Source organism: Poecilia mexicana, unplaced genomic scaffold (genome assembly GCF_051168715.1).
Source record: "Poecilia mexicana isolate PSO_F unplaced genomic scaffold, ASM5116871v1 scaffold_7, whole genome shotgun sequence".
Lineage (NCBI taxonomy): Eukaryota > Metazoa > Chordata > Actinopteri > Cyprinodontiformes > Poeciliidae > Poecilia > Poecilia mexicana.
In genome coordinates, this window is record NW_028263376.1 from 21,287,379 (window position 1) to 21,300,770 (window position 13,392).

The 13,392-nt window shown below is 37.6% G+C and overlaps 2 protein-coding genes across 5 annotated transcripts; both read left to right on the forward strand.

The window, feature by feature from the left end:
- Window positions 1-412: 412 nt before the first annotated feature.
- Window positions 413-2,744, forward strand: lsm14b (LSM family member 14B). Of its 2 annotated transcripts, none has more exons than XM_014988453.2 (8): window positions 413-618; window positions 711-874; window positions 952-1,078; window positions 1,197-1,358; window positions 1,488-1,571; window positions 1,658-1,813; window positions 2,075-2,201; window positions 2,290-2,744. In XM_014988453.2, the coding sequence occupies exons 1-8, from the start codon at window positions 498-500 to the stop codon at window positions 2,447-2,449; spliced, it is 1,101 nt and encodes a 366-aa protein (XP_014843939.2). In that variant the 5' UTR covers window positions 413-497; the 3' UTR covers window positions 2,450-2,744. The 2 variants fall into 2 exon arrangements, with proteins under 2 accessions (XP_014843939.2, XP_014843938.2); XM_014988452.2 differs by having other exon boundaries at window positions 414-618; window positions 2,284-2,744.
- A 171-nt stretch (window positions 2,745-2,915) lies between these two features.
- Window positions 2,916-12,706, forward strand: LOC106918582 (SS18L1 subunit of BAF chromatin remodeling complex). Of its 3 annotated transcripts, XM_014988449.2 has the most exons (11): window positions 2,916-3,961; window positions 4,771-4,847; window positions 4,935-5,019; window positions 5,160-5,292; window positions 5,690-5,911; window positions 6,519-6,680; window positions 7,910-8,011; window positions 8,868-8,960; window positions 9,112-9,231; window positions 9,320-9,447; window positions 10,126-12,706. In XM_014988449.2, the coding sequence occupies exons 1-11, from the start codon at window positions 3,893-3,895 to the stop codon at window positions 10,144-10,146; spliced, it is 1,212 nt and encodes a 403-aa protein (XP_014843935.2). In that variant the 5' UTR covers window positions 2,916-3,892; the 3' UTR covers window positions 10,147-12,706. The 3 variants fall into 3 exon arrangements, with proteins under 3 accessions (XP_014843935.2, XP_087863357.1, XP_087863358.1); XM_088007231.1 differs by lacking the exon at window positions 7,910-8,011; XM_088007232.1 differs by lacking the exons at window positions 5,690-5,911; window positions 7,910-8,011.
- Window positions 12,707-13,392: the final 686 nt, after the last annotated feature.

Below are 13,392 nucleotides of genomic sequence, written 5' to 3' on the forward strand. Positions count from 1 at the left end.
ATGTGATATTCTACATGTCATGCTTTTGTTTCTTAAAAACACACCATAAGTGACACTAACTCCTATTAATATTGTATGTTTTTATTTCCCCCAAAATCGGGTTTGAACATTGTGAATATAGATTAAATGCTTTGAATTTATCTATCATTGTTGAATGGTTTTGTCCGTTAACAAAAAATACTCCTCCCACTCTACATTACGATCACTTCTACCCAGGTCATCCTTCAGGTAGAAGATGACCCTGTACTTGGTGTATTCCTGTAAAGCAATACAGGAAGTGATCCCTGTAAGGGAATCACTTCACTACCCGTGTCGATTCACTACACGGGTAGTGAAGTGATTGACTTGAACAATCAGGTGAGTTAAACTTCAATCAGTGGGCGTGGTTCCAGCACACCTGCAAATGCTTATAAATTGTTTCAGCAAAGTCTGAGCACTGCAATGTGTTGTAAGACAATAAAACAATTCAGAGCATTTGTTCTAACGATTATTCAGTCATGGCTTCTTCAAAGCCATACATTGGCTGTAGAATAGGGTTAATTTCAAAGGCCCAAAATCGTTATGAGGGGATTTTGTACACAATTGACAAAAATAATTCCACAGTTGTGCTGGCAAAAGGTGAGTCTAATTGATTCAGTAACAAGAGAGATCTTTAAGATTACTTGGAGGATTTGTTTAGATTGGGAAAATAACATTTCCTTTATGCACAGTAAAGTGTTTTGGAACTGAGGGGCGTCCTACTGAAAGACCAACACCCCCCAAAGATGATGTCTACGAGTACATAACTTTCCGTGGAAGTGACATCAAGGATATCGCACTGTGTGAATCTCCAAGGTCTTATCATGGCCTACCCCCAGATCCAGCAATCATACAAGTAAAGTAGGAAAGAAGTGCATCATTCAAGCTCCTGTCATGATTGTGTGAATATTTATTTTTTTATGTATTTTTCAGTCATCCAGTTCAAGCTCGGGCATATATCCAAGTCGTGGACTGTTTAGTCCCGTAAGGATGCCTGCTTATAATCACCTTGCTGCCAGCTCCCTTCTTAGCCAGCAGTATGCTGCTGCTCTTGGACTGGGCAAGTATTCTCTTACAAATTTATTTGAAGTAAGCTAACCATAAAAGCCCCCCTGGAGGTGTTTAAAATGGTTTAGAGAATTTTTTTGGCTCCTATAATTCAGGGCCTCTCCTTTCAGACCTGCATTTCAGACGGGGCCCCATGGTAGAGAAGGCTGTTCAAACCATCCAAGTAGAAAGACGAAGAGGTTTGACTACTTCCCAGGAAAGACAGTGGAATAGGAGGAGGCCCCCAAGGACCAGGAGAGTGAACTCCCAGCCCCAAAAGGAGCCCACTACCAGTAAGCCTCCTGTGATACTTGAGCTAAATGAAAACAATTACTCTGAATTGCTACATTATAACTCAGTTGTGCAGTTTAGACAAATAGCGATGTGTGGGTATACATTTTATTTTTATTTTTCTGTTAAAGGGAGTTCAGGCTCTGGTGTGACTTCTAATCGGCCAGAAGCACAGCGGCAGAAGACTGACCGTCCACTGGCCAGAAGAAGGCAAGGTAGCAAAATCGAGATCTGAAAGTAAAATTCCTATTTCTAGGTGCTCTAACATAATTTTATTTTATTTTTTTGTAAATCTCCTTAGCACCTCGACACCGGAGTGGTAGTGGACAGCTGATGATGGCTAACGTTCCATCGCCTATTCTCAAATTTGATACAGACTTTGACTTTGCTTCATCCAATGCACAGTTTATCAAAGAGGAGCTCGAGAGGGAGGTGCAAGAAAAAAGAAACCTAAAAGGTTTGTTTGCATCTGAAATGACTTGGCTGTTGCAGTAGCTACTAAGGCACACTCGTAATAGATTCATGTGTGTCTGGACTTCTGCAACAGTTCTCTTGTGGTGTTGCTACATACAATTAGGGCACATGAATTGAAATGCTGTCAAGTAATATTTCAAAAGTGAATTTCTTTCTGATCAAAAACTGATGTCAAAACCAGATTATTTTGTACAAATCCTCCTGAGGGTTTTGTCTAAAATCGTAAATTTTGTTTTTAATGCAGATGAAGACATTAAGAAGGCAAAAGCGAGGATGCACGCATTGCTGGACAATGACAATTTTAGCCCGAAATGTTACTATGACAAAGCAAAGTCTTTTTTTGACAATGTCTCCTGTGATAATGGGCTTAGGTAATCCCTTCTCCTAAATTCAACTTTTTTCTTTTTTTTTTAAATATAAGCTTGAGGTTTTCACTAATTGTATTTTCTTAAGTTTCAGATTAACATGGGCTGAGGAACGGAAGCGCAATTTGGAGACTTTTGGAGTCGGTGGCCGGTTCGTAAGAGGTCGAGGCTTAAGAGGTAGATTTACTGGACGCAGAGGACGAGGAGCTGCTCAGATTCTGTCTTTAGACAGGATCCAGAGAGGATGGGTGTGAAGACCACAGAAAACTTAATCTGGATTTTTTTTTTTTGTCCATTTCCTCATTGTGTTGAACTTAACTGCCAAGAAACATTTTTCTTTTCTTTTTCTTTTTTTTCTTTCTTTAGGCTTGTTTTGTTGACTGTATGATAAGACATCTTGTTTATATGGATAAAGTAATTTTGTTCTGATTGAGGCACTCAACATTTGAAGTGTTCAACTGATTTTTGTCATGGTTTGAAGTCTTAATTTGAGCACTTGTATAATTGTCAAATAATGTAAATACAATGAAGTTAAATCTGTATTCAAAATCTTGCCTTTATTTCTGAAATTGAAACTGATTCTTTCTGGGGGTACATCTCCTTAATTTTAATTTGCCCATGTTCACATTTAGGCCTGCAATTATCTTGGAATTTGAAATGAGAAATTCCCTGAAGTGTTATCCTCCAATTGGCTTCTGTTGTGTGGTGAGGGAGGAGACCCCGACTTTCCTCTCCCCAGTCACTTGGTTCAGTTCCTCTTGGGAAAGCCAAAGGTGTTCCTAGGGCAACTTAAGAAATTTAGTTCTTCCAGCAGCTGCTAAATAGTCTTCTGGGTGGGATATGCCTGGAACAGCTCACCATAGTTAATGTCAGTGAATCACAAGGCCTGTTGAGGAGTTTTACAAACAAGGCTTACAAAATCATAGGGGAAGTCTGACTACTTTCCAGCAGTACTGGACTCCCTTGTATGTTGAAGTGAAAAGCATATTATGGATATTATTGCATATTATTTCCATTATATGCAAAAAGTTATCAATCTTAAAAAAAAAAAAAAAAAAAAAAAATTAAATATATCACGGGTTGTCTTTGTAGCTTTAAAGAAATTAAATGACTTTTTGGTTTTGGAATTTGTTGCGACGCACTTTTGAGGTTTCCGTCAAATCCCCTCTAACAGCATAGTTTTTCTGTTTTAAAAGAAAATGTCATTTGAAACAAATGACATTATTAGACACAACTCGTTTCACACAAACCAACTAAGGCGCTGAAAGCAACTTATATTACTCCTTCTCTGTTTGTCTGCTGTGTCCTGAATAGCGCACGTAGCCCTCTGCAGACTGCTTTCTTTGCCTGTCATGTATTTGAGGATACCCCATCTAGCGGCAGCCTATCCAGAGCCTGGGCTGTACCAACGGAGGAGGCGGAGGGATGTTCCTTTGCACATAAACACTTTCTTCATGATCATAATATTTAAATTCAGACCATAAATGCCGCTTTGCGCAAAGTCACGTATTTATTTCTGTCCAGATACACGATGAGCTCTCCATTGTTTCTCCTATCATCACAACAATCATAGCTTTGCACTCACCCCCCTCCTTTTTTTCCCTCGTTGTAGAGGAACTATGTAACCAAATAGAAGGCTGCGCTCTAGATAATAAATATTAGAATAAAAGGAGCGCTTTTATTTCCCATATGTCAACATGTCTGTGGCGTTTTCATCGACGCGTCCCAGGAGTAAAGGGGAGGTGACACAGCAAACCATCCAAAAGGTAAATATATAAAAAACAAAACAAAACCAAACCAAAAAATAAGAAAAACTCGGAGCGTCGCGTCATTTACAGTTAAATGTCGCTGTGGACGAGGGTGTGAGTGGTTGATCTCAGGGAAAGTATATAGCCTGAGGTGAATATCAAAGAAAGGGCAACTAGTAGCGAAGGTACGAACCAAACAAAGCCATCAAGGTGAGGCTTGGTATAAGCGCTCTGCTCTGACTGGATACCTGCTTCCTTGATGCTGTCTTTCTCACTCAAGCTGTCTGACCAGTGCAAATATTCAGCTTCAGCCATAAAAAGAAAAAGAAAGAAAGAAAGAAGGAAAGAAGGGGGAAAAAACAAAAAAAAACAACATCAAACAAGCCAAAAGGAACGAGTTTCTAGGGTTTGATAAAATTTTTCTAGACACTGCTATTAATGATTAAGTTGAGTGAAAAGTTGGCAAATTAATAAAGATACAATCAACATCAATAAGCATAATTTCTGTTGCTGTTTATCCCTCGTGTAACAACCTGTAATGTCACTGTGAATATATATATATATATATATATATATATATATATATATATATATATATATATATATATATATATATATATAATCTTTAGCTCTGTAGGATAAGTAAGTACAGAGAAGCACTGAGCCGTCAGAACTATCTACAATAAACTAAAAGACTACAGTGGATAATGGCAGCAGTAGCTCCTTCAATGGCTTTGTCCAAGAGAGATGGAAAGCAATTTAGCGTTCAATTTTCCAAGCACTTTAAATGCCAGATATAGATTGAGGTTGCTTTGTCTTTCCCACAGATGCTGGATGAAAATCATCATCTTATACAATGCATTATGGACTACCAAAGTAAAGGCAAGACAGCTGAGTGCACACAGTAAGTGACTTTTGTTGTTGTTGTTGTAAATAGTCCAAAGTCTTACAAAGGTCGTGTAAATGTCTGCAAAAATGTCCACCTTTCCAGGTATCAGCAGATCCTGCACAGGAATCTTGTTTACTTGGCCACAATAGCTGATTCTAATCAGAACATGCAGTCACTTCTACCGGCTGTAAGTCTGCCTGTCATGTGGTTTCTAGGAGCATGCAACAGAGCCGATCAGTTAGTGCACCAGTCCATGAGTCAAAACAGGCATGACAAAAAATAACAGCCAAGTGGAATGAAATGATGTTGTAATTCTGTTCATTTTAGCCTCCTAGTTCCAACATGTCCATGGATCCTGGAAGAATGAGCCACAGTGGGGGACATGCTCCAAGCAACCTCAATGACAGCACTGGATCAGGAGTGACCCCCACGTCCATGATGCAGAGTCAAATGAGCAACGGTTGGTGACAAGTGTGGATTTTATATTGGCATGTTCAGCCACAGATGTTGCAAACAAACACGCTTACCGTTTTGTGTTTCATCTCTTTACCTGTTGTGTGCTTATCTAAAGCTGACTGTGCTGCATGTAGCCACTTAATGTCAGCATCAATGCCTGTATTAATTACCTGATTGCTTGCTGATAACTTATACACAGTTTTTTTTTTTTTTGCAGTTATATTGGTTTCAGATTTTCTTTTCAGTCTCTTAATCTTATTCTCATAATCAACCATTCACACTATTTTACACCCAGCCTGAGCTTTCCTTTAGGATGAACTGAATGTGGTACGCTGATTACCATGCCAGGACACCACATGAGAATGTGCACTGGCCTCCTCTGATTGTGTGTGTGTCATTAGACCCGAGCCATGCCCCCATGCAATCAGGTCACATGCAGTCGGCTATTCCATCCACCAGTATCTACAGTAGCTCGGCGTCTGGCTACAGCCAAGCTACGCCCTCCTCTCAGGGTAGCCTGGCCCAGGGCCCAAGGGCAGGTTATGGTTCCTCTTCTTCTTCCTCCTCCACGCCCTCATCTTCCTCCTCCCCTGGCAGCAACCTCAACGTGCAGTTGAGCCAAGGTGAGCCAGGAATAATGAAGCTCACTAGTTGATCCATAATTTAAAATATGTTTCTTAAAAGAAACATACATTTTGCCCGTGAAAACATTATTTCTACTTTGTTGTTTATAATATAAAATGCAGTATTTTTTTCCCTTTGGGATGTATTTTTTTTCTCTTTTTACCATATGGCAAATGCCTCATTCTCTTGGTCAACGCACTTGCATACGTAACTGCTGTGAGAGCCTATGCTCCCTTCACATTCAGTTCATCCCAGATGGGTTCTGCCTCCTGATTTCTTATCTGAAAGGTTTATGCCTTTCGGATCTCTGACCACCTGGGCTAAGATAAAGCCTATCTTTCTCTGAAGGTGTGTGCATTTTTACCGGATTTCAGTTTACATGCTATTTCTCTGGCTTTATTTTTATTTATAACCCTGCACAAAGGAATCTCTTCAAAGAGATCCTGCCTTTTGTCCTTTCCCTGTGTCTGGCATGCAGTTAAAGTTCCTTTAAATTAGTTTAACCTTGCATTTCTACCAGTGTAAGATCATTAAATACTGCCTTATGAATAGAAAATTGTGAACCAACTTTAATGTTTGAGATTACTGCTTCACCTTCTTCCCCAGTCGCCATGATGCACCAACAGTCTGCTCCTCCACAACACTCCTCAGCGCACTCAGCAGGACAGTATCAGGGACAGCAGGCGATGGGCATGATGGGACAGGCCAGCCAAGGGAATAGCATGATGCCCCAGAGGCCCATGGGATCCTACCGCTGCTCTCAGCAAGGTAAGAGGGTGGACATTGCCATTGCAATTTGTGATTTTTATTTTATTTTTTTTGTTACAGTGCTTTGCAGAAGAATTCATACCACCTGACCCCTTTCACAGTTTGTAATTATACAGCCACAAATGTCAGTGTGTTTGGTCCTCTACAAGATAATCCTCATGAAACACATTGAGGTTGTTACCTGTGGCATGACTGAAGTTGTACGAATGCTTTTGCAATTTACTATAAATTTGTTTGTGTGAGAAGTACCGTCAGAGTGTAAAGCCCAGCAAGCATTCAGCTGCTCCAATTTTGGATCGTAATGACTGCATGAGATTACAAATGCTAAAAATCATCTAAGAAATGAAAGGAATTTCCTCAAAATGGAGTCAAATTTATGAACAGGGCTTTTTTTTTTCCTCTGGAAGCAGCATAAGAGCAGAGGAAGAGATTAAGAACATTTTAGATCCCAGTTTTCATTTTTTTGAAATAGAGGTGTCTCACCATTGGGTTCCTGTCTCTGACTTTTCTGTGTCAGCATGTTTCTAATTCTAGTCCTGCTTCATCCTATGACTTCTTTTGAAGTTTGTGGACTAGCAGTAGATAATAGATAGATAAAAGGCATGGACTGTACATTCCAAGGAAACATTGGTCATCCTCATAAACCCTGGCATGGTATTATCTTTGCATTGTGGTTTTAATTAAACTTTGCAGCACTGAGCCTTTCCTTGTCTGGTACCGGGAATTTGCTAGGCCTCTAATAACACCAATGTTCTACAATTGTTGCTGGTATTTCAGATTGGAATATATCTTTGTGGTATGGCTTGGCCTGACACATGGTTTAATGAGGAAATTTTGCTGTGCATGGATGTCTTTTTTGCTGAAATCTGGAGTTTCTGCACACCACCACCATATTATAATAAATCTTTTTTTCATAGCAGCCTTTTTGTAATTATTGTATTCTCCTCAAGAACTACAGTTATGTTGTTTGCAGTATCACTTTGGATGAGAGTATTAGTGAGTCGCCTCAGAGAAAGTGCAGCCTGAGGTGATTATCAAACAAATGGCAGAACTTAAATGTAAAATTTTATTTTACTATCTTATAAAAATAATTCTACAACTACACTAAAAATGCATACATAAGTACAACAAGAATAATATGATTTTACCAACACTATTTAAGGGTCCATTTCGGTGGCTTTTTTGGTGCAATAAAATTGTAATCAAGGGTCGTGTCGCCTGTTTTACAGAATCTGTACAACACTGCATGGAACAAAACGAACGCTACGGAGCGCAGTATGGACACACTCAGAGCTCCACCGAGCCCATAAACCAGCAGTATTACGCTGATGGTAAAAAAAAAATCCCATTCATTAACTTCATTTGCAGCTCTGAAACACATAAACCCCCCCACTACAATTCATGTCATTCCCTTCCAGTACAATTTCACAGACCTGAGTCAAATTTACGAAACAACTTTTGCGTTTTTTTAAATCAGCATGTCTGTGTCCATACTGACCCCTTTGGCGTGCCGAAATTTCAGCATTCAAGCATTGCTGTACATTGGAGTTGTAAATGGAGTACAAACTCCATACATTTTTTTTATTTTGTGGGTTCTTGTATGAAACAACCTTAGAAAATATCAAAGGCCAAAAGTGCCATAAATAAATTAATTTCTAGGTAGTTGGTTATAAGTTATGTTACAACCAACTAATGATGTTTTAATTATATAAAATCCACTTTTAAAAAAAAATACTTTCTGTATATCCATAATTATGAAATAACAATAATATGTACAATAAATGATTGAGTTATTAAATGTGGAAATCATTAGATAAAAAATGAGCTAACATGTCAAAAGCGTGTGTCCTGTCAAACACATGCTTTTGACATATTAGTCCTGTCAAACTCTATTGGCAGGACAATAACTAATATAAACTAGACCAATCTTCATTTTATTTGTTTAATTTATTTATAGCAGTTTTTTTTTTTTTTTTGCTCCCAAACATAAAATTACATGACAAATTATTAATTCGTTGGACTGTGGGACTTTTGCCCTTGAAGGATTTTTTTTTTTGCTTTTAATTTGTTACTGTATACATTCATTACGTGCTTCAGTTTATATGAACAAGACAATTATTTTTTGGTGCTAGCAGCTTTGGTTTCAGTTGAGCGGATTTGACATGTGCTGAGTCATGTTCCCTACAGGCCTTGGAGAATACTCTTATCAGCTGTCTTCATATGGTGACCAAGGCTATGACAGGTCGTTTGATGAGTCTTCTCAGCATTACTATGAAGGAGGTAACTTCAAACAAACTGTTTTAATTTTAAAGGTTATTGTTATTATTTGTATATTCTCAGTGCAGTCACTTCCTTTATATGCATTAAAAGTAAATTAGAATGAAAACTTACGATTAAATGCTGATAAGAGTTGCTGTTGGTGGATTTTCAGGTAACTCCCAGTACAACCAACAGCAGTCCTCATATCAACAGAGCTCTGGCCAGCAACAGCCTTACAGCCAACAGCAGTACTCCTCTCAGCAGGGCTACAGTGGGCAGCCACAAGGATATGGTGAGAAATTCTCCAACAGTATTAAGTCAAACACAAGTCCACAAATGAAAAGAAACAAAACTCTGCATGACTCTAATCTTTATCACAGGTCCTAACCAGGGGGGATCATCCCAGTTTTCCCAGTATCAGCAGAGTCAGAGCCAACAGTATGGATCCTATCGCTCTTCCCAAGGCGGTCCCGGAGCACAAACTCAGAGACCGTACTCTTATGAACAGGTACAAAAGTAACAAAACATTAATCATTTATCACTACATTCCTAAAACAATTTGCTCTCCTATCCAAATCTTTGAATTCAGCTGTTCCCATCATTTTCATTTCCACAGCTGCTAAAGATGCAGCTCCTAGACAGCTTCTGCTAACATTTCTAAAAAAAAATAAATAAATAGGTTGCTGCCTATGAAGCATGGTACGTGGATAGGAAACCCATTTTTGTAATAAATCTTGTCATAAACTTTTGACTTCTACATTACAGAATATTTCACAGTCAAATGTTGGCAACAAAGTAGAACAGATTAGAAAATTCAACCACAAAGTGGTAGGCTGCATAAACTCACAGTTCAGTGTGTGCTGAGACTCCTATTGCTCAGGTGATGCCATCGTTACAATCTCAAACTGAGTCCAGCTCTTCAGGGAATGGGTTTCCATGACATCAAAGCCTTCCTACATCACCAAGTGTAATCTAAACCATTGGATGGAGTGTTAATAAACATGACAGGACTTCATGTTTCATGAAACTCACCTAGTTTTCTTCAAGATTAGACCCAAGTAAAATGGATTTTAAAAACACCAACAAACACACTTTAGTTCTTTTAGTTCTAACAGAAAAAACACAAGATAACTCTCCCTAAAATACCAACATTTTCTTGACTGTCTAATTTTCTTCCCAATTTCAGGGTCAGTATGGAAACTATTAGTAATAAGGCACCACGCTGTTTTGCTGTTCAAGGAACATCTGCCATGATTTGCTTCAACGATAATCTCCTCATCGTACAGAAAGGAAGATCTCTCCGCACCAAAGTTATTAACTTTTTAGAAATCAGCATTCTGACCAAGATTAAATCATTTAATAAATGTTTTGCTTTCCTCCATTCTACATTAATTTAACAGAGAGTCACGTAAAGGGAAAGCATTTCCATTTACGTACAAAATTGGAAGTTAGGTTTTCTGCAGCTCTGAACAAGGAAGGAAATCTGTGTTAGATATGTGTCCTTTTTAATAATTCTTCATTTAAAGAGCCAGGAGATTTATTTTTTTATTTTTTGGTACTTCTGAAGCATTTCAGTTTTATCGTAGACACAGGGAAGGACTTCAAAAGGAAGGCCGTAAAAACAACATTTTTATTGTTAAGGTTTGTGGGTTTTGTTTCAGGGGAAGGGAATTTAATTTTTTATGAAAATGAGTTATTGTCTCAAATCAGGGGTTTGTCTGTGTTAGTCAAACTGTGATGTGTTGCTGTGAGATTATATGCATTCACCTTTTACACATGTCTGAGACCCAATAAGTAGCTCACTGATAAACACTGTACACTTGTCTAGAATGAGCTTCGTAGTTGTATTTTCAAAACTATACTTTAGTGGCATTGCTCTGCTTAGACATCTTGTAGAGATGGACAGGGAAATTGGAAGCTCAAACAGCCATGATTGATGATAGGACAGCCAGAAACTCAAAATTCTGACCTTTCATTTGATTAGTGAATGCACCATACAAACGTGTTACCAAGTTGCTAAGACAACACCCTGCCTTTTGGTGATTGATTTTGCAAGGTGAAAAAGACTTAGATTTAACTTTTTTTTTTTAGCATTAGATGTTCAAAAAAAATTGAGCCACACAAAGAGATGTTAGAAGTTTAAATAGTGTTTCCTAAGAGATGTTGAAATGTGATAAAAGTATCAACAACTTTAGGTCAATTAGCCCCACTAAAAAATCTCCCAGGGTTTTATAGGCAACAATGTGGCAGTGAAGCATCTTGACCTGAAAATCCAACCGATGAAAATTCCAACTTCTTATTTGTTTTATTTCTTTCTTTTGCTTGCCCCAGGCTATGTTTTGTCGTTCACCGTATGACAAACCTTACCATTTTGTCTCTGGTAAAATCTGGGTCAATTTGGCTAAATATTTGCACTTAAGTTTTCTGATTTATTTTTATCTCATGTCAGCCTCTTTGCCCCTCTTACCTCCACTGTACCCATCTGAGATCTGGCACCCCACACTTTGAAAAGCCCTGCTTTAGAAAATACACATGGTGTATTTTATCCTAACCCTAACACATAGAGACAACTTTTTTAGTCATCTTACTTAGCCAGTCTTACCATACTAATTTCTGATATACAATGCAAGACAATTTAAATTGTCATTACTCTAATCAAATTGTCTTTGTCTTTTAAAGTACTAGTAAAGTTTAACATTACCTCTACTCTTAGTATACATTTACTACTTATAACAGAAGTCCACCAAATTAGTGTTGAATCCTGTTATTGTGTTATATTCTATTAGAAATCTTAAATAGAAATCGTAATTGGTTAAAACTGGGATCTGAACGTCAAATTTTTTACAAAAACCTCAGCCCATTATCCAAGTTTCAGATTGATTCATCTCTAGCTGTATGCAAAGTTAAGAGGATGCCATTCAGTACTTGGGTTGCTACTTTGTCTGCACTTTATTTTGTAGCTACATTCAACATATTGTGTAATTTCTGTAACATAGTTTGTTTTTGGTTCACAAGTGATCTTCAAAAAGCCAAAGTAATCCAGAAACTGAGCAATGTCATGTCCTGCATATATTGCTTCAGTAAGTGCAATACATTCTGTTGTGTTTTACAAGGCTGTAATGTTTAATTTATTATTCCTTTGACTTTTACTTGATGCAAAGTAAAGCTGTCTTGGCATATTTATGTCCTGACCTTCTGCAAATGGTACAACTGGTGTGGTCTTATGATTGTTACTAATTTGTTTTTCATAAAACATAAAGAAGAAGAAGAACAAGAAACACCTCAAACTTTCGGTTTCCTAAATGTCATTAGTAATTTTGATTATTGGTGTGGTCCTGTTAAAACTTAATTTACCTCAGACGTCAGAATAACAGAACAGTTGCAGTTGTTTTGCAGTACCTGTTAAGAAGCTGCCAATCAAACAGTCAATGAACCATTCAACTCTGACAATCATGGCTCTGCTGTGCTGTAATGGATTGGTATCTGCGTTTCATATTACTGTGAATGGAGTTTTAGGTATGTTTTTTCCCCCCAATTCTGTGTCGTGTCTTCACTTCTAAGTGTAAACAGCACCACCTTTGAATGTGTGTGTGTGTATGTTGGCTGAGTGTGTCTGCCGATACAATGTATCTACAGAAGAAAACAGTCCAATTGGATGTGGGTCATACAAATCTGAAAATCCTTCATCTGTCTGTTGGAAAACTGTTGCCTTTTGTCTTTTGTTACTATTTGGTAATTAAAAATAAACTGGTTTCAACCTTTTTGGATATGGGTTGTATGGTTTTTTTTCCCCGCCCAAGAAACATCCACAAGTCACACAGTTTACTTTGATGATTATTGTCAATGAATACTCAGGGTTCAGTATTGTCCCAGATTTGGTAATATTTCAGTTTGCCTAAATTTTTCATTACAAAATTTGCCCGATGACATTGCAAAAGCTTCTTTCTGTTTATTGTGTTTTTATTAAATACAATTTTAAAGACAATTAACACATCACAAAATTACTTAGAATAACTGGATGTATATATGCATTTTGATTGATATATAAATGTCATACTTGTTCCTTGAAATTGTACTTAACGTCAATAAAATTATTAAAATGATGTGTTCTTCAGATTTAATAGTAATATTCGTCATAAATTAGGGAATGTTAAATATCGTTCAAGGTAGGTTACAAGGTTGCAAGTGCAAGCAAGACTTTTGATATTTTAATTTTAAAAACTCTGTCATAGGTAAGTTTTATTTTCCTTATTTCTTACCACCTTGTTCTAGTCAATCACATAAAATCCCCAAAATACGCTGATGTAAAAAGGAATAGAAGATCTTTAGAAGTGAGAAACATGCAAGTTTATTTTGTGAATGAACTTTTATTATGACCGATATTAAGACAAATGAAGATGAAGGAGGGTGTCACAGTTTAAATGAGAATTACTGAATGATGGGGATACCAGCA

What these genes read in the sequence shown, in the direction of transcription:
- lsm14b (XM_014988452.2), top strand. Translation starts at nt 498, where the DNA reads ATGGCTTCTTCAAAGCCATACATTGGCTGTAGAATAGGGTTAATTTCA. An exon ending in CAGATCCAGCAATCATACAA is followed by an intron (nt 875 to 951) that starts GTAAAGTAGGAA and finishes TGTATTTTTCAG; the next exon opens with TCATCCAGTTCAAGCTCGGG. An exon ending in TGCTGCTGCTCTTGGACTGG is followed by an intron (nt 1,079 to 1,196) that starts GCAAGTATTCTC and finishes CTCTCCTTTCAG; the next exon opens with ACCTGCATTTCAGACGGGGC.
- LOC106918582 (XM_014988449.2), top strand. Translation starts at nt 3,893, where the DNA reads ATGTCTGTGGCGTTTTCATCGACGCGTCCCAGGAGTAAAGGGGAGGTG. An exon ending in TGCAGTCACTTCTACCGGCT is followed by an intron (nt 5,020 to 5,159) that starts GTAAGTCTGCCT and finishes TGTTCATTTTAG; the next exon opens with CCTCCTAGTTCCAACATGTC. An exon ending in GACCGTACTCTTATGAACAG is followed by an intron (nt 9,448 to 10,125) that starts GTACAAAAGTAA and finishes TCCCAATTTCAG; the next exon opens with GGTCAGTATGGAAACTATTA.